The sequence below is a fragment of the Haliotis rufescens genome, unplaced genomic scaffold, assembly GCF_023055435.1.
Source record: "Haliotis rufescens isolate VD_foot unplaced genomic scaffold, xgHalRufe1.0.p SCAF_10, whole genome shotgun sequence".
NCBI classification, from domain to species: domain Eukaryota; kingdom Metazoa; phylum Mollusca; class Gastropoda; order Lepetellida; family Haliotidae; genus Haliotis; species Haliotis rufescens.
Window position 1 is genome coordinate 21,180,118 of NW_025963780.1, and position 21,556 is coordinate 21,201,673.

Here is a 21,556-nt window from a genome sequence, read left to right on the forward strand (position 1 = left end):
TTATTCATACCCAACGAATAGAGTTGCTCTTTCAGTCTTCGAATTAATCAATAGTATCTGTCTTTGTGGTTTAGGCATCTGTTGCGTACTGGAAGTATCATGCAACGTGCCACGTACGTGTGGTATTACATTTTAAGCCCCCGTAAGAAAACCTGGACCGGTGCTTAACAGGGAATGTTGCGAGCTTATAACCCGCAAACAAATGATTCCCATGGCCTGACAATCGATCCTATACACACATAAGCCAGATTTATCATTTAACAGCGCTAATGTGGCCAACAGTAATCTTAGTAATCTCGCGGTATATCCGAACATTTATTAATAGAAAGGGGTTTTTCCAGACAATTCACAACCGTCGGTAAATCAACTTTGGGCTGCGTTTGGGTACCTTCAGAAGTGCTCATACCTGCAATTTTGGTCTGCAGTCGCTTGGCACTGCCCACTTTGGCCCAGGTACTCCTTTAGTGGGTGCAAACCCCCCTTTTAGGAGGAACTCTTTTTTAAGGAACTTCTTACTTATTGCATGAACCCCCAACTCAACTCTCACCCTTCAACCGGAGCCAATCCAATCGCTCCCTTTTCACCGACCGACGAATCGCTTTTCTCCCTTTCCCTTCTTTTGGCTCGCTTACCCGGGCCCCGCTTTCACCCCGCTACTGCCCCGTTTTAACCCGCTTTGAACCCACTATTGTTTCGCTTTCACCTAGAATTACCACTAATCGCTTTTCCGCCTTTCCGTTCTTCTCGCTTTCAACCCGCTTTCAACCCGCTTCTGACCCATTTTAACATGCTTCTTCGAAATTCCTCGCTTTCACCTAGAATGACGACTGCGCTTTCAAACGCAATTAATTTGTCTTGTCTTATCTTTCATTTATTCACATTTTTGTCATAAAAAATAACTACAACCAAATTAAAAAATAAAATACATTTTTTTAAGTCAATATATTAAGCCTACTTCCAGTCAATATACTTCTTGCACGGTATTTATTTCTGCTTTTCTTGCGAGTTGGTGTTGCTGCTACTCAATGCAGCTTTAACTCTCTTTCGAATTGTCAGAATTTCTTTTACAACTAGTCTTCAGGTTTTATACTGTTAATTCTTTACCTTCGCATTTTCGGTTGTCTGTAAAACAAATTATTACATTATTGTACTTTATCTTTTGCAGTAACATATAAAGGAAATATATTTTATTCATCATACATGTTTTTCCATTTTTCTTCTTCCTTCCACTTTTCACACAAATCCACCAAGTGACTACACCGGCTGCACCGGGAGCATCTGGGCTTTGCACCGACCGCCGAAAAACGCAGTTTAGCAAGCCGGTACCAAGCCACTCGAAAGGCACCGGCTACACCGAGAGCATCTGGCCTTTGCACCGACCGCCGAAAAACGCAGTTTAGCAAGCCGGTACCAAGCCACTCGAAAGGCACCGGCTACACCGAGAGCATCTGGCCTTTGCACCGACCACCAAAAAACGCAGTTCAGCCAGCCGGCACCAAGCCACCCGGAAGGAAGCGGCAAAGCACCAATCACAAGCCAGATAACTAATGTCAAAGGCCGTCGCATCCTCCATCGGCTGGCCATAGCGGAGCACGTTTCATCACCACACCCAAGCGTGCTCGCTCCGTCTTGTCGCATCTCTATCGATGGAGACGACGATTATGCACATGCATCTGGAGGTGAGTACGTTCGTATATTTCGCTCCACGTCTTTTATTTCTCGCACAGAGCGGCCATTCTGTCAAACAGGGACGAAGCATGTTCCAAAGCTAGTTCTCCCTTAGCCAATTGCAAGTTCTTCTTTCATCACAGAAAATGTCACCTGCTTTGGCCGCTCCCTGGTGCACGTTGCAAGTCTTTCCGTGGCGAAGAAGCAGGCAGCGTCATTCTTGTATGTAACGTAAATGCGAACCTTAACACACACAATGTCCTCACAGTCACACAGTGTATACGACTATGGTATTTCATCCGACCGACAAACAAACTGCACTTTATTATCATTAATCAACATGCACCACTCACTCATTGATTGATCCATTCGATTGTCTCTATTCCATTGCTGCTGTACAGGCCGAACCGATGTCACACGACCCCTGCCCCCCCCCCCCCCCCCCCCCCGGGCTCCCCCTTGGCTCCCCCTTGGCTCCCCCTTGGCTCCTCCACCCAATCCTGTCATGCTGCATAAATTGCAAAGGAAACAGTTAATTGTATCATCGATTAATATTCCTTTAACATCTGCCATTTCTTTCTTCTAAAAACCTAACCTAAATGTCAATAACATTGTTGACATTGGTCCCTTTGTGTTTCCACTTGGTTGTAACCATGGTAACAGTTCTGTCATTATTCCAGTATCATGAACCAGTGAAAAGTGACAATTTTTGACACCTTTACATCTAAATTTCAAAGAAATAGATTTTTTTTGGTTGGTTTCCAAGGTATCAGAGATTTGTGGAGTAATGATGGTTTTATCTTGTTTTGGCTGTGAATCACTTGTGCTCCTTGTGTTGGACATTGTTGCAGACCCTCACCAAAGATGGCTCTGCGGTCGCCGACACAATCTCCTGACACAACTTACCACAGCCCCTGATAATCTCTTCCTTAAGGAACATTGTGAAAGGTAGGTGATTTTATACCTTGGTCTCATTGTACTCAATAATATTTGTCATGTGGTGTCCTGTATTTGTGGTATCAAGCACCCTGCTCCTAAAATAGCAAGGATTTATCTAGAATTCCAAACAAGGTGCCATTGGCAGGCAATTTGGGAAAATTGTGATATTCAAAATTTGATTTTTGAAATTTAACATTTTAGATTCAAATCAGGAATTTGTGCAGTAATTTGCTGCAGACTTGGGGCTGAATATGGGCCTCTGACCAAGTCTAAATAACCCCCAAATAGATTTACATGACAGGTCCATTTTTGTGTGTATATTACAGCAATGGTGAAGGAGTGACTATCAGCAATACAGTTTACTTGGCCCAGCTTAGTTAGCACAAATTGTCTCAGGCTGTCGATTGTGGCTCTCACTTCACAGATCTTGTGTTCCCCTTCAATCCTTAGGGCAAGTTGTGTTTTTGTTAGGCTAGGTTAATCACAACTCTCTGTTTAACCCTTTCCCATCAAGTACCCCTTTATGATCATTAGGGTTGGGTACCCGGTTCCCATCAAGCACCCCCATACAATCCTTAGAGTTAAGTTCCCCTTTCCGATCAAGCACCCCTATAAAATACTTAGGGTTAAGTTCCCCTTTCCGATCCAGCACCACTATACAATCCTTAGGGTTAAGTACCCCTTTCCGATCAAGCACCCCTATACAATCCTTAGGGTTAGTTATGTGGAAGGGCATGGGTTAGCTATCTCTGTTACTTGATCCAAAGTAATTAATGGAAAATCCTTGCCATTATTATCAAGTTTATCAAGCTCCGCAACGTCTCTGACAACAAATGTAACTTATGCTTGGTTTCAATAAGCGCTCCACTTTGTCAATTTGCCAAGCCCCCGGAGTGTTTACAACGGCTAGTCCTATGTTTGAGTTTTTTGTTTCAATTGTCTTGCGACCATGGAAACATATGATACAAAGGATTCCAGAGAATCTCTTCATTTTCAGGAGGAATCTAGAGTTGTCATAGTTTTGTAGACTTGCTTGGGAGCTTTCCGATATTTCTTCTTCAGTGTCTGTGGGAGAGATGAGTATGACACCAACATCTGAAGTGTTTCATCACTACATGTCCATATGTCATGTCCGTATACCATGTTCCAGACTTGATTATTTACTGCAGTGGTGATACTGGAATACTTTCATTCACTCACACACATGCTCTACAAGACTGGCAGAGTGATTGGCCGATGGTTCAATCCCCTGGTGGCCGTGTCTTTCCAAATGATGGTAAAGGATGGTACTTATTTTTAGGCTGATGGTTGGGGTTTAGGAAAACCTCAACGATGGTTTATGTGGCTGTGTTGTCTTGGTTACAAACCGAGGTCCAGTTCACCAAGAACTTGTTTGTGGTTGCTTTCTGTCTTTTTATGAGTCTTTGTGGTATGGGTGGCACAGTTGTTTGTTTTTTTTCAATTTAGCTGTGCAGAGTTGTGTCCCTTAGGCATACCTGCAAGGCAGAGGAAAGTTGGTGGTTCGAAATAATCTTGTCTCTCTTTAAGACCCCAGATCATATAAATCCATCAACCTCATTCTGTTCCATCCCTCATCCCTTCTCAGATCCATCTGATAGTACTCATCCCATTCTCAGCTCTATCAGCCTGTACGCTGTGATGCAACTTGAATACTGTTCAAAGCAGCATTAAACCTACCTCACTCACTCACTCATTCACTCACTCACTCACTCACTCACTCACTCACTCACTCACTCACTCACTTATTCTAACATTCTATGCTTATCCCATTCTCAGCTCTATCAGCCCGTACACCATGATATAACTTAAATTATGTTCAAGGCAGCATTAAACCTCTCACTCACTCACTCACTCACTCACTCACTCACTCACTCACTCACTCAATCACTCTACCATCCTATACATATCCCATTGTCAAATATTAAATATTATTTTTCCTTATAGAATTGTTTTTTCAACAGTATACATAACTTTAGTGAAGAGATGGTATGTTAAACTTAAAATGAATGCCGGAAACCGGTGAGCATGGGTTCGAATCCTGGTTCGACCTGATTATGTTTCTAACTTTTTCAGCACCATTCCCATGCTCATGGATTTTGCCTAAGTGGTAAACATCGTACACCTACATCACATCGGTATTACCGATCACTGATTTAGTCCCTCATTGAACTCAACTGCCCTCCTTCGTAAGATATAGCATAAATATCCTGTTTATGATGTAATTTGACATATAAATGGTGATGTCAGCATTTAGTCCCACATTTACCTTCACGTCTTATGTTTTCTGTAAAAAAATCTTTTGCATACTTATTCTTTGTTTTTCACATCAACCAATGTATCAGTTAGATCTTCTTCCTCTTTTCTACTCGTTTCCACTTTTCACAGCACCACATGTGCACATCCACTCTACTCATGGTCTCCAAATCACCCACCACTACACTTGCAAATGTCTCTAAGAATACGGTTATATGTACTTCTCATTCAGTAGAGACTTGAAACAAGTCTAACCGATCACCCGCCTTTCTGTTACTGGAAGTAGCATACCAATCAAAGGCGAGATCACGAACGGCCTTGTTTACCTCCATCAGCTGGCCATGGAGGCACATGTCTCTTGTGCCCTGCATCACGAACATGGTGGTTCTGTCTGGTCAAATCGCCATCGCTTGTCAGGGACAGCTATTAATTCATTCGTATATTGTACTCAACAGTATTTATTTCTTGCATGTAGCTGTCATTCTGTTAAATAGGGACGAAGCATGTTGGAAACCATGTCACATGACTTGGCCATTCGCAGCCCTCTAAGACTTTGTCACCTGTATTTACCGCCCTCTGGTGCGCATTCCAAGTGTTTTCATGGTGAGCAAGTGTGTTCATGGTGAGCAAGTGTTTTCATGGTGAGCGAGCAGGCGGCGTGCCTCCTGTATTGTTGTATGTATTATAAAGGCGACCTTCAAACACTGTCCACGCCTGAACAGTGTAAACAAACCGTATTCAACTACTGTGTTTCCGACAAAAACACCTCCCTTTATTATGAGTATTCATACATTATGCTCCATTCACTGACCAAGTTGTATGTCTTTATTCCATTGCTGCTGTACAGACCTGCTGACCCGATGTCACACAACCACGGCCCTCTCCCCCCTGGCTCCCACTCCCAAGGAAACAGTGCATTGTCTCATCATTTTGTATCTTTAAAATCTCTTCTTTTTTCTAAACACGTAACCTTAAAGTTAATAATGATGCCGGCTCTAGTCATTCGTGTTACAAGTTCATTGTATCCATGGTAACAGTACTGTACTTTTTCTAGTATTCTGAACGAGGAAAAATCACATATAAACACCTTATTCATAAATTTCCATTAAATTCAATTTGTAGTTTATTTCTATGATATGAGGACATTAACGTTTGCATAGTAATTATGGTTTATCTTGCTTCCTTTGGCTGTCAATTAGTTGTGTTCATTGTGTTGGACATTGTTGCAGACCCAGATCATCATCGTTGTTCATCCACCGATATCACCTCCTGACACAGACTCCTGACACAGCCTCTTGACGCATCCTCCAGACACATCCTTCTGACACAACCTTCTGACACAGCCTCCTCGCAGCCCATTGATATTCACCTCTAGATGGAAGATTGTTTAAGGTAGGGGATTGTTTACCATGGTAGCCACTGTATTCGCCTTAAAAGCACCCCACACCAATATTTCATTTGCACCAATGGGTCCTATTTTCTTGTGTATATTGTACAGCAATGTATAACCAGGGTTAGAAATTGGCACTAGTCCTATAGTCCTTGCCAAAGTGCCAAATAGTAAAGGTATCCTAAGGACTAGTAGAATTTTGCCATTTTTAGAGGTTTTGCTATATGCTATCATTATAAGGACTAGTGGACTGAAACTGTTAGTTTCTACCACTTATAACTATTATCAAACAAGATTTGATGTCACCAATGTCTGAACCAAGTCTCTTCTCTTCCTCTATATCCCTGACAACAGATTCAAGTTGTTGTGGCAGGCCCTAGGGCACTTATTGTGGCGAATATGGTGCTAACTTTTTGTCTCTGACATGAAAGTGTGTTTAGATTTTTTGTTTGAATTGTCTTGTAATAGGTCGTACAAAGGAATCCATAGAATTTCGTCATTTTGCAGGAGAAATCTACTTTTGGCAAAACATAGACTTGCTTGGCACATTTTACATATTTCAGTGCAGTGTCATACTAGCCCTATCATACCCATCAAAGTATGAGTGGGCGTGACCTGCTTCAGTACTACATTTCCCTATACCATGTATACCCATGTGTATATTGCTACATCAACCCGTTGCTGTTGGGGTTAACATAGCCTTGCTCCAAGTCTGTACTGAATGATCAGTCCATGTGTATATTGCTACATCAACCCATTGCTGTTGGGGTTAACATAGCCTTGCTCCAAGTCTGTACTGAATGATCAGTCCATTCTTGTGTAGTCGTTTTTTGCTTACAACAGGCAAGTCTACATTAGCAGACAGTACTCTCAGGAACAACTTGTTCTTATTATTTTTATTATCTAGGAATTTTCATTTAAACTAATAATCATTTCCTTAGAAACATGTGTCAAGTCAGGGTTATCAGTATGTCTACACGGGTGATAATACCGTACATCATGTGATATAATGACTGGCACATAAAGGGTCCTGTTTATTTCCTGACTCCTGGAGTGTCTTAAGGTATTTTTGCCATCATATGCCAAACACAAGACATTTTGTGCCCCAGATACATGATATGTGTTCTGATACTTTCACTTGATTTCTTCGAGGCCTGTATGTATGGTATGCTCCTTATCTATATTGATATATATTATATATGAACTGGTGCACCACTAGTCGTAACTCTGTCAACGTATGTCATGTAAGTCACTTGACTGATGACTTTCTTATGAGGTGACTAGAGACATTCCACTTTATTTTTTTGTCATATTGTGTATGACATATTTCCCCCCACAATAGCTTGACTGTGAACTATGAACTAATAATATAACATACAACATACTTTGCACTAATTCACTGCGTTGTTGACAGTGATATGATAATAGCAAAGTGGTCAAACTGCAAACACGCTGCCAAATATTTTATATTGACTTTGAATCGTTCATCATATATCGTGTCGCTCTGGAAATGGTCTGTTTCAGCTCTTGAAACATGTCTGATTGTCTCTTATGGAAAAGAGCTTCCATAGGACATATCGCTCGGAATCATACGATATACCCGGTGGATAAATCACTGACATGATCGTTTACTTAGTGTAAGCTATACACGTTCAAGTCTAACCCCAATGATTATAACCTTATGTTTTTGGAAATTTAGTTACTGCAAGGTCAAGGTCAAGACCTTCAAATTCTGGAAAACTTTACATCTAAGTCTGGACAGGAGTTCCTGATTAAGGCAGATATGTTTTAAGGGAAAGTCATTTCTGAAGACCATGCCTTTATTTCTAGTTTGTGACTACATTGCTTTATGATTCATGGATTAGAGCTGCATCACTAAAGGCCTTAGTAAAGCTTTCTTAAGGTAGTCATATGTACCAATTTGACCTGTAACAGGATCAGGTGCATATGTCAAAACTATAAGAAATATGTTGGGATGGTCTGAGTTATGTTTCAACCGGTTGGACCCGCGGACTAAATACGATGTCAGCACAGTTTGGCCCTCTCATCCATGGGTTAAGTTCCGTTCTAGCAATTACAAAGAAGCCATTGTGATATGGAACTATTTCAGGGCTTACATCTTAGTGGCCACGAAAATGTCGCTTGTGCCAGATTAATGTTCACGTTGTAAGAGCCTTACTGTTTGCGGACCCAGTTGATTACGAACGTTACTGTGTCACAATGCTCCCAGACAAACGTCGGTGAATGCTTCATCACTCAACAAGGCATAATCCGGAAGAACACACTCCCTCTTGAGCACCGTCTTCTGGGGTGTCTTGGGGATTGGATAGAGATCATTATGTAGGTTTTCATGGCATAAACTGTCCCGGGGATCGAACATTTCCAGGTTTTATGTAGCGTAACGTGTTACCACAGTTGGTAAATTTCGGCCAAAGCACGTTTTGTATCCAATTATTCCTTTAACCAATAGAACGGGGTAGGTTGTGGAGTGGGGATGTTGTTCAGTCAATGCAGTCATACAACAGATACGATGGATTTGGTATACAAAGGTGTGGGGAAGTTATAGTGTTACGTCACATCCGGTACATGACAAAGGTGCAGAGGGACATGACATAGATCATTAAATAAGCACATTGACTGGATGGGGTGGATTAAGCCAAGCAAAGTTGATGCCATTGGAAAGTTAATTGTTCCATCACTAAGCCAGATGATGGTATATATAGATGGTGTCCATTAGCCCGCAGTAGGTTACTATGACAACTCTCCATTGAGATACAAAACACAATATATAAATATATAAACTAGGAATACAAGTTGTATATGTACATGTTCACGCCAACCCTGCATCGGACTTCAAAATGTGTAATAAGGTCTGGTATTAAACGTATTTGTTTTATAAATAATATGTCAGTTCTATAATATTTTGTCCATGAGAAATTAAATAACATTAATCTACATTGTTGTACAACTGCAAGAGATCGGTCTTAAAAAGGCACCATGTATGGTACCATAATAAAATATTGCCAACATTTTCAAAATTACTTGAACCTACAGCAGGAAAACGCTTGGCGAGTCTCACTTAAGCTTACAACTTGTGACCATAATCTACCTATTTGAACTGGGAGATGGGGCAAATTAGCTTTAACCAAAAGACAATGTCCACTATCTGACATAGGTGATGAAATCCATTGTTTGTTTATTTGTCCATCTTTAAAAAACGAAAGAAAATTTTTTTTACACAGATTCTACTACATGTATTCTACAAATATGTATAACATGAATTTACTTTTCAAGGATGCACGATTAGGAACATTGAGAAAATTGTCCAAATTCTGTAAAATCATAATGTCATTGTTTAAATATATGAAGTACCTCTCCCTTCTCTTGAATTGCATATATATTGCTACCTGAGTGAATCTATATTAATATGCAAGCATGCTCGGTAAATCTATATTAATATGCAAGCATGCTCGGCAAACATGTTCTTGTATCTATTTATATTTATATGTATATGTTTTATGTTGTTGAAATAACTTTGTACCGCTGATGCCGCTGGTGGCGATCTGAGTGTAATAAAAGTTCAGTTCAGTCAGCATAATGTTCGAGAAAATCCCCAAATGATACATGTCTTCGACATGACCACTTTACTGCCACCAACCAACATAGCCACAATGTATGATGTTGGGGGACTAAAATTAACCATGTCACATATGAGAATCGAACCCACGACCAAAAGAACCTGGTTCGGATATGGGGTCAGTTGGTACTAACGAAGTCAGTTGCGGGGCAGCGGGCGCTGCATCGGTAAGCAACATGGGTTGCTTGGCAATGGTTGTTGCAGGGCAGCGGTTGCTGCAGTTGGGGTTGCTTAACAGGGGTTAAGCTCATTGCTGCAGTCCACCAGTACCTCCACATCCGCGACCATTTCATCCAATAATATCTCTTGTCTTAATTTGAAGCTCCGCTATCATGCATGATGGCGGAGCCTGTCATAATGGAGCCATGTCCTTATATAAAAGGCTAATACTTAAAAAGTGAAAACAAGCCATTCAACACAAGAGTTCACTGATATAGAATCATTCACTTTACCACAGAGAACACTGATGTAGAAGCATTCACTTAAACACAAAGTTCACTGATATAGAATCATTTACTTAACCACAGAGAACATTGATGTAGAATCATTCACTTCAACACAAAGTTCACTGTCATACAATCATTCACTTCATCACAGATTAAACTGACATAGAATCATTTATTTCACCAGGAGTACACTGGTATAAAATCATTCACGTCACCACAGAGTACACTGGTATAGAATCATTCACGTCACCACAGAGTACAATGATATACAATCATTCACGTCACCACGGAGTACAATGATATACAATCATTCACGTCACCACAGAGTACAATGATATAAAATCAGTCACGTCACAACACAGTACACTGATATAGAATCATTCACGTCACCACAGAGTACAATGAATCAGAATCATTCACGTCACCACAGAGTACAATGATATAGAATCATTCAAGTCACCACAGAGTACAATGAATCAGAATCATTCAAGTCACCACAGATTACAATGAAATAGAATCATTCACGTCACCACAGAGTACAATGAATCAGAATCATTCACGTCACCACAGAGTACAATCATATAGAATCATTCAAGTCACCACAGAGTACACTAACAAGAATAACACACTCTGTTTATATTGCTTTGGAATATTTTCCAGTATCTTTCAAATATTATTATCAAACGTTCAAGAATACACGTTGTTTATAGTCGAGTGAGTTACTCACAGTAAGATATGGTGTTATCAAATATTGTTTTCCTTATGAAGGGGTGAATTGGGAAGAAACTTGATAATTTGGGTTACCCGTGTCCTATTTTTTTAACAAGGCACTGCTGTCAGTTGCATGCCTTGAATCAAGTGACCGGTACACTATATGGTCATGGTACATTCGACCTGTGAAGATCCGGGATAGCTTAGTTCTTCAGCAACCCATGCTTGCCGTAAAAGGCGACTATGCTTGTCTTAGGAGGCGACTAACGGGACCGGGTGGTCAGGGTCGCTGACATGGTTGATACATGTCATCGATCCCAATTGCGTGGCTCGATGCTCATGATATCAACCACTGGATTGTCTGGTCCAGACTCGATTATTTACAGACCGCCGTCATATAGCTGCAATATTGCTGAGTGCGGCGTTAAAAAACAAACCAACCAACCATAATATATTCACTTGTACAACACATTTGCGGAACAGGTTGCTCTGTTGGTTCACGTGCCGCTATCCGCTGTGCAGATTTACGCATGTTATGTCTGTGTCTACTGATAATAAACGTGGGTTCGAATCCATGATTCGCTCCGACAATGTTTCAGTATCAAATCCGTGCCCTTACCTTTTTCACAAAGAAAAAGTCGAACAATTTATTTCACACTACAGTAAACTACGTTTATAACGAACATGCTTATAACGAACTGACGGATATAACGAACTTTTAGTCCCAACCATTTGTTGTATATATGCTGTATATATGCTTATAACGAACTACGGTTATTACGAAATCAAATTAGTAGCCCCCTCGAGTTCGTTATAACCGTACTCAACTGTACATTGTTTTTAAGACATGTTCAGCCAACATTCCCCATTTATATATTATCAAAACGAAAAACTTTCCGAGATTTGCTAAAGCTATTTTTTTTATACATTCTCAGATCCTCAAACCCATCCACTCCGAAACCCCATCCGACCCGTTCATCAACATCAAATGTCGGCACCCTCAGGTCCAGCGCCGCGGTTTGGACTTTTCGCGCAATTAACCTCTGGTAAAGAGTTCTTAAAAATTCGACATTCGACGCGAAACCATCTCCTAGAATATTCCTTATATAAATGAACTATGACGATTTTTGTCTACCTTTCGAATTGATTGTCAATGATTCATCCAATAAATACACTTAAATCTGACTCAATCTGTCAATAAAACTATATCCTGGTTCCTTCAGTAGAAAAGTAACTTCCTTGTGTTGGTCGACCAACTCTGCTATTGACTATTGGACATTGTCAGTTTGCCACGCAACTCGACCCAATCAGCTGTGAGATAAATCACCAGAAATAGCATATGGTCATGACAGTATGGGGCGTTGCAGTCACAAGGTGCAACAATCGATGCGTTTTTGTTGTCTCATGCTGTTGATGTCAGCTGTTGTTGTTTCACGCCAGACAGTCATATTCCATTACAGCCCTTAAATTAGCCAATCTGGAACAGGCAAACCAGTGGTTAATAGCATGATCAACATCACACGCCCATCACTCATTAAAACCTATGAATACCTTTGTAAACCAGTCCGTAAACGGAAAACGGTCGCCCGAATACAACAGGGATGTCAATGACGGGGTTCAATGCACGAGGTTCACGTCCTAAAAGAGGGATGGCGTAACAACACACTTAACAATGTCAAAATCGGGTGTGACCCACATTTGCGTTGACACAGGGGAGGCAGCGGCAGCGCATTGATGACACAAGATGATTGAAAACAGCCAACCGGGTGTTGTTCCAAATGTTCCCTAAAGATTGGTCCAACTGAGTAGCGTTACCGGCTGGTTCTGATCCTGTCGTAGGCGTCTCTCCTCTATCTCATCCCAGACATGTTCTATGAGGAAGTGGTCTGGGAAACAGCCGGCCATGGCAATACAACAATGTTACGCTGCCCCATAAAGAGTGTGAGAACATGTGCAACATGTTGGCGGCGTTGTCCTGCAACGTGACGTTACGTCCCTCCATTTGCACAAAGGATAGAACATGATCTCGAACGATGTTGTAACTGTAGCGTACGCCATTCAAATTGCCGATCAACAACGATGAGTTGTGTTCTCCCATTAGTTGTGATGCCACCCCATACCACGACACTTCCACCCCCAAACTGCTTACGTTGAGTAACGCAAGCGTCGAACGTTCTCCTGGTTCCCTGTCGACCCTTGCACGACCCCATCAGGGCGGCCCAGATGAAACCCGGACTCATCTGTGAACAGCATACTGTCCAAGTCTTGTTTTCCTATCCTCGGATGCTGTCTACACCAAACCGCCTCCGTGGTCCTGTGGTAGAGCATCCGCCCGGAGAGCGGAACGTCCCGTGTTCGAACCCCGGCCGCGTCATATCAAAAGACGTTAAAAGATGGTTCTTGTTGTCACCCTGCCTGGCGCTCGGCATTAAGGGGCTAAAACAAGGACCGGTCGGCTCGGAGTCAGTATGTCTGGTTGAGGTATTCATGTTAAACTGCGGCATGGTATAACAGTGTGCTACAAATCGGCATCAGTCCGGACTAGTACAAGCACACACACACACACACACACACACACGTACGTCGCTATATAAGTGCAATAATCTTGGACGCGACGTTAAACCCCATTTCACCTCACCCCCACCGTAACTGAAATACTAATCAAAAAGGTGATTTTTCTTTGAGGCAGGATATATTTCGGTCACTGCTTCAAACCAGGCAGTTAACTTTTACCGAAAAGAGCCAAACAATTTAAATTCAATTCACTTACACGTTGATGTGTTTTTCTCTCCACCATGTTTGTAACCAATTAATTTCGGGACCAGAACGTTGGTCCAGTATTGACAGAAATCCGGATTAGTCACAGTCCGGTTGACACAGATACCACTGTAGTACGTAACATTAAGGTTATGTACTTTCCGAACCAACGCGACGTAATTGTTCTTTTTTTATTAATGCGTTCGTGTTTTCGTGACCATGACACATTTGTTCTACTTGTCAGATGATCTTTAGCGCGAAAATATCCGAGTATCGTCTTGCATTATTTGTGCCCCGTGAAGATCCGGGGTCTCTAGCAAAAAATGCTTGCCGTAAAAGGCGACTGTGCTTGTTGAGAGCATCTAATTATAACGGGGTCGAAGGGTCAGGCTCGCTGACTTCGTTGATGCATGTCATCGTATCCAAAATGACGTAGATCAATGCTCATGATATCAGTCACTGGATTGTCTGGTGCAGACTCGATTATTTACAGACGGTGTCATATAGCTGGAAGATTGGTGAGTGCGGTATTAAACAACAAACCAAACAAACAAAACTTGTATTGATTGAAAATCTTGACGTGGCGTGGCTCTCTTCAGCGTGGTGTGTGTGTCTTTCTGTGGGTTTCTAGGAATGTTGTATGTGAAGCGAAGTGACTTACAATTTACCTGGAAGCAGTATAATGTGGGGTATAGGTGGTTTTATTGGTCCCGCGTTAGGAATTATACCACGAGCCGGAGGCGCATATATCCCGGGTGATACAATGAGAGCTATAACGAATTTAGAGAGAGAGAGGGGTGGGGGGTGGGATTGGTGAGAGAGAGAGAGAGAGAGAGAGAGAGAGAGGGAGAGAGAGAGAGAGAGAGAGAGAGAGAGAGAGAGAGAGAGTTCTAACTCTTAGCACAATGTAGTAAACATTAAGTTAGTGGAGTAAGATTGAACTCACTTTTAATTGGCATATTTTATTTGAGAAGGCAGAGTGGACCAGGTGTTTTAACCGCAAGGCGAGAGAAAGAGCCGCTTTAACGACTAGGCTTCTTAGCTTATCTTTTTACTTGATACCGTTTTCATCGGATAAAAAGAGTTCGCCTCCAAAACAAGGTAAGTCGCTTCACAGGAAGTTAAAAAACCCACTGTGCTCCGCCCTCCGCCCTTTGGTGCCATTGTGGACTAAACAACCTCATGTGTTAGAAGGTACATATTTCCTGATGTGATGGGAAATGACTAATTATAATTAACAAATGAAGTTACATAACATGTTTCCTTTAATTAATATTCCATACATATATGTATGTGTAGAACATATGGTATCTTGAAAGTCCTGAAAATATCAACTCACGATATATGGTTAAACGCACGATGATATAAACACGTTATTGGCAAGGATCGGCTGCTCCCCCTACCCCCCAACCCGACCCCTTCACGGATTCATAATATGGATAATAGCCTCCCTCCACCCCCACCCCCCACCCTGCACAAACACACACTATTTCATACAGCATCATCATCAGCATACTCATCGTCGTCATGAATCAATTATTTAAATGAAACAGCATGTTAAGGTTTTAGTATAAATGACAGGATCTGTTCTCATGTTGAACTGCGAAGATTGAGATAACAAATCATGCTAATGTACTTGTTAGACCGGTGAAGATTCCTGGGTAGAATAGGTCTTCAGCAACCCATGCTTGCCGTGACTACCCTTGTCGTAAAAGGCGACTAACGGGATCGGGTGGTCAGGCTCGCTGACTTGGTTGATACGTGTCATCGATCCCAATTGGGTGGTTAGATGCTCATGATATCAATCACTGGATTGTCAGTTCCAGATTCGATTATTTACAGACTGCCGTCATATAGCTGGAATATTGCTGAGTGCGGCGTTAAACAACCAACCAACCAAACCAACTTCCTTGTTAGAGCGTATAAAGTCCCAAACACGTCACCCCAATGATCATTCAGAATGGCTGCGGGTGTATTGGTAGTTTTCATGCTGGCTCTCGCTGTTAGACACTCTGTTCAATGGAGCGGGTAAGATATATAATTTAATTTAGATGATTAACTTTTTTCACGAAAATTGAAACAAGAAGTATTCTAAAAGCAGAATTCGTTTTAGCGTCCTACTGATAGTGTTGTGTGTTTACTTCAGGCGTTTAAAGAGAGACTACGCCCAACTGTTCAAAGACCATTTTCATTCCTAACCGTTGTAATATATGTCGTATATCAACCTGTTATATGACTGTGATTAATGGCGGCAATGGTTTGTCGAAAATTGTTCTACAATTTTAGATTTGTGTTAACAGACAAAAACATTGATCGTTTGTACGAATTCAATCAAATGTGCAGATCAGTCAATCAGTCAATAAATCAAGCAAGCAAGCAATCAATCAAGCAAGCAATACTTTATTCAGTATGAAGGCCATAAGCCCATATACAAATAACAGTTTACAAGAATGGTAGAGGCAACATACATAATTTGAAACATTGTTTAACAAATACTTTCTTCTTTCATACGCATGATAATTAAACAGGCAAGTTGATTTTATTTTGTTCTGTATCGTCTGTGGCAATTATGGTTTTAAATGTATGCATACTAACATTAGTTATACATGTCTTTGGTAGATATTTACTTCTGCTGGCATCAAAAGTTGCAGATACAAGTAGCAAATGAAATTCGTCCTCTATACCTCGATGACATAAAGGACAGTTTCTCATGCATATATCGATTTTTTTTGCCATCTACATTCATTTTATCTCAACCGTAATAGTCCACCTCTAAACTCCACTAAAATATTTCGAAGCTATAATTCGCTAATTGCATAAAGATATTTTTCTGGTTCTAACAAACTTTTAAATTATCTATAATGGTTATAACATGAACTGTTATAATAGCAGATATACAATTTTGATAAAACATTATTAGCACCCCATTTCTGGTGTCCCCCCGCCGTGATATTGCTGGAATTTTGCTAAAAGCGGCGTAAAACCGTACTCACTCACAAACTATTAATAGCACAATCCATTAACGTTCTTATTGAACATGTTTTTATCTCCAACTGTTTGTGACATTCAAATAAAATTAAAACCATGAGAAAAAAGAAGATATCTAGTATACGAACCGCAAAAGAAACGTCACCTGGTATTTGTCCAAACACTGTAATGATACTTTGAGACATATCAAAAAGATGAAACTTGGCAAAACTGATCATCAAGGTTAAAATTAAAATGTTAAATATTCTTAAAGTGAAACACAACACTAGTCTCTGAGAAAATGGCATCACAAGTCAGTATCTCGTGTGTCAGCCATGTGCATTGATGACTGCCGTGCAACGTCGATACATGGAATGGATGAGGCGGTTGATGAAGGCCATAGGCACTTGAGCACACTCTGAGGAACGCCTGACATAGTTCAGCTGTAGTTGTCGGCCTTGGTCGGACGTCATTCAGCCGTCCTTGAATCTCGTCCCACAGGTGCTCAATGGGATTTAAATCGTGATTGAGGACAGGCCACTGCATGGTTCTGATGCCATTCTGCTGGTGGAAGTCTTTTGTTGCTCTCGCAGTTTTGGCACGGGCGTTTTCATGCTTCAACTCGTGGTTGCGGCGACGTGCCAAATGAGGAATGGCGTGTGGTCCCAAGACTTGATCAATGTACCGAGCTACTGTGACACCATTGCCTCTCCCTGGACCGATGTTCTGGAAGACCACAGGGCCGACCTTCTGTGCAAGACCAATTCGACCCCACACCATGATTCTCGGACCCCCCAACGAGTCTCTCTCAACAACACAAGCATCCAAATAACGTTCCCCACGGCGTCGCTAGACTCTCACTCTGCTATCTGCTGTTGAAATGCAGTAACGGCTCTCGTCTGTGAAGAGGACTCTTCTCAACTGCTGGTGGCGCCAATGCTAGTGCTGTGTTACCCACTGAAGACGGTACTGGCGATGATGTGGTGTCAGAATGGGTCCTCGGTGTGGCCTGTGACAGTTGAGGTACCGCTCGTCAATCGTCGACGCACGGCCAGTCGAGCAGTTTCCGCAGCAGTAACAAAGCGATCTTGAAGATGCTGTCGCACAATTTGACGATCCTGACGTCGGTTGGTGACCCTTGGTCTTCCAGTACGTGGTCAGTCATCTGTGGTGTTGGTGGTCCTTACCGTTGCTGGAGCCTGTATATGGTCCTTACGTGGACTTGAAATGCATTGGCTACTTGCCGGGCGGTTTGTCCAGCTTGCAATCGTCCAAGGTCTTGGTGTCGCTGATTTCTTGTCAATCTTGGCATGTGGTAGCAATTCAATAACGAATGCATGTTTTCGGATCTGGGTGTATTTATATAGGGCATGAAATAGGGGAACACATGTGCATTTCAATTTGCATGGAACTCACGTGCATCGGGTTACCATGGCCGTTGCCGTGATGCGTTTGGTCGATCGGTTTTATTGTCATCTGCTTTGTTTTTTTATCATCAAATTTCATTTTTTCCGGACAAGGTATGTTAAATTTTAGAAACTTTGACAAATATTACCCAGGTATTTAAATGACAACTGTCCATGCAATGTTACTTGGGGTGACGTTTCTTTTGCGGTTCAGTATATTTGAAGCCAACTTTTTATACCCCACATTATCTAAATAAAGTAACATGTTGTACCCTTTTTTATGGAGGGGTCATCATGCATTGATAATATTTTACACCAGTATCCAGCACTACGAGCCAGTGAGTTGATATACATTGGATATCGGTCATATTAACCAATCACCATAAACTATATCATGTTGTTTTTGTGGTCCTATGTGAAAGTTCCTAAAGGAGATTGTACAAGGCAGTCAGTGGGTTTTCGCTATACTCTCAAATCTATTGATTGATTTGTGTACAAAAGAATAGGACTTATCTGACATCCAATAACTTTAAGCGTGTTAACCAAGGCCAGTTCCACGGACCTATCTAAGTGTTAAGACGATCGTAACCACAATACTTTAACGTAGACTTATTACAGTCATAACGCTAAAATGGCTTTGTAGGACGGAACACTGAGCTCACTTTGATCCAAAATTATTGTTATTGCCCCCGTGACTGCGTTTTTACAGAAATTATATGGTAGACATTCAGACAAATTAAAATTTAAGTAAAAATGATACATCACGTGTCAACATGCTATGTTATGCTGTCCCATACTGTGACCGTTACATGGACTTTACACACATATTTACGCACTGGAATTTACAACCCCTAAAGATCCGGTTTAGAAAAGGTCTTCAGTAACCCAGGCCTGCCGTAAAAGGAGACTATGCTTGTCGTTATAGACTCAACTGTTCACAGAGCACAGTCACATGGCTGGAATATTGCTGAGTGCCGCGTGGAAAAACAAACAAAATCAAAACCCCAAAATACAACCTGGTACTGACGTTAGAGCATTGCATGCTTACCATTTTGACGAACACCTGATGTCGTCACTAATTCATTCAAATAATTTGCACCATATTTTCCTTTTAACGCCATATGAAATCTGATTCGGCAGATATTCGAGAGGCTCGCTGATTTGGTTGATGCATTTCATCATATCCCAATTGCGTGGATCGATGCTTATGATATCAATCACTGGGTTGTCTGGTTGAGACTCGATTACTTATTGCCCAGTGCGGCGTTAAACAAACAAACAAACAAACAAAGATATTCGAGACTGATTATTCTCTGGCGTTGACGTTTTGAATTAGATATTTCATTAGTCTTGTGACTGCATGTCCTGCCCTGTTGACTATGTAAATGCAGTATCTGTTAGAGGTAACTTACATTTGTAAAAGACCCGTGAAGATTCCGGGATAGAATAGGTCTTCAGCAACCCATGCTTGCCGTAAAAGGCGACTATGCTTGTCGTAAAAGGCGACTAACGGGATCGGGTGGTCAGGCTCGCTGGTTGATGCATGTCATCGATCCCAATTGCGTGGATCGATGCTCATGATATCAATCACTGGATTGTCAGTTCCAGACTCGATTATTTACCGACCGCCGTCATATAGCTGTAATATTGCTGAGTGCGACGTTAAACATCAAACCAACCAACCAACCAACCAACCAACATTTGTGAAACCGTATTAATAACTGGCTTTTTGAAGCTGTAGTATCAATGATTACAGAATTGACTAATGGATTATAACAGTTCTTCTTGTTGTACATGCAAGGAAGTGGTTATCGTTTGGTAGCGGAGCGATACTACACAAAGTTTGCTGAGGATCAAGTTTTGATGATATTGAAAAAACATCCCACAAATAATCACTGCTAATCACAGACTGTGAAACGTTGGAAGTTTTGGCCACTGCACGCTGATTTCTGCTAGTTTCTAGCATGTCAATAGCCAGTGGACGCTCCATGCGCTGCAGATGCGCCCGTCGCTCGTTCAAACACAAACAATGAATTACATCTCAAGTAAATCACAACTGTATGATAAGCAGATTGACAGAAATAATGATCCACAGAGATTAGTCGATCTTCCTTGAATGTGTCCAAATCAGGAATGACACATTACGCACGTGTATGGCGCTACTGTTGGGTGTGTTTTGGTGTTATGTTTTACAGATATAAACTTTCTAGCATCGTTTTGTTGTTCTTATATTTGGTTTTAGGATTTGTATTTCATATCTACTTTCTTTTAAGTGTATATATGAGGTTGGCGCATGGGTAAAGTGTTATGCAGGGTGCCGCCAAGTGTTTGACGAGGCCGGAAGTACTTAGCAAGAGTGAAAAAACCCGGATGTTGAAGGTAGCTTTCGAGCGTCCATTTTGTAAAAAGCACAGATGTACGCTTTATGTAACAAACACTCAGGGCACTATACAACGTTAAATGGAATAAATTGTTTGGTCTGGGGGACACGTTAAATCATGATGGTGTACTGCTGGTCGATGGCCGTTCCGTATCGTAACTGTCGACTACGTTTATGGACTTTCTGTTTCATTGTTTGTTTGTTGTTTAACGCCGAACTCAGTAATATTCCTGCTATATGACGACGTTATGTCAATGATCAAGTCTGGATCAGACAATCCAGTGATTGGCATCATTGATCCACACAATTGGATCAACCGAGCCAGCGCGACTAACCCGATCCATTTAGTTGCTGAAGACCAATGCTAACCCAACTCTTCTCGGAGATGTTCTGTTTTAAAGTCGCGCTGCTTATGAAATGTATTTGCTCTAAATGGAAGTGATTTAATTCAAACGAAAGTGCGTTTAACCTTCATATGATTGATTGGTTTGTTGTTTAACGCCGCACTCAGCAATATTCCAGCTATATGACGGCAGTTTGTAAATAATAGAGTCTGGACCAGACAATCCAGTGATTCATATCATGAGCATCGATCCACGCAATTGGGATCGATGACATGAATCAACCAAGTCAGTGAGCCTGACCACCCGATCCCGTTAGTCGCCTTTTACGACAAGCATAGTCACCTTTTACGGCAAGCATGGGTTGCTGAAGTCCTATTCTACCCCGGAATGTGTGTGTGTGTGGATGTGTGTGTGTGTGTGTGGATGTGTGTGTGTGTGTGTGTGTGTGTGTGTGTGTGGCTGCTTGTACCAGTCCAGACTTATGCCGATTTAAAGGGTTAGCTCACTGAGAAACCATGCCACAGTTTAACCTGAAATACCTAGTACTCATACACAGTATACTGTTTTAGCCCCTTAATGTCGAACGCCAGGGAGGGTAACAATAAGTGCCATCTTTTAACGTCTTTTGCTATGACGC

General features: G+C 41.5%; 2 protein-coding genes across 5 annotated transcripts in view; one reads left to right on the plus strand and one right to left on the minus strand.

Annotated features, from left to right (window-relative positions):
• Nucleotides 1–21,556, minus strand: part of LOC124122681 — a 206,724-nt gene that overhangs the window by 126,164 nt on the left and 59,004 nt on the right. The window lies entirely within an intron of this gene.
• The window catches only part of LOC124122676, a 50,831-nt gene continuing 30,843 nt past the window's right edge, over nt 1,569–21,556 (plus strand). For 3 of the 4 annotated variants that reach the window (XM_048388054.1, XM_048388060.1, XM_048388055.1), the window contains exon 1: nt 15,768–15,850. In XM_048388054.1, the coding sequence (XP_048244011.1) occupies nt 15,783–15,850 (68 nt within the window). In that variant the 5' untranslated portion in view covers nt 15,768–15,782. Of the gene's footprint in view, nt 1,680–1,811; nt 1,891–2,519; nt 2,617–5,728; nt 6,274–15,767; nt 15,851–21,556 lie in introns of those variants that run through there. The other variant, XM_048388057.1, reaches the window with a different exon arrangement.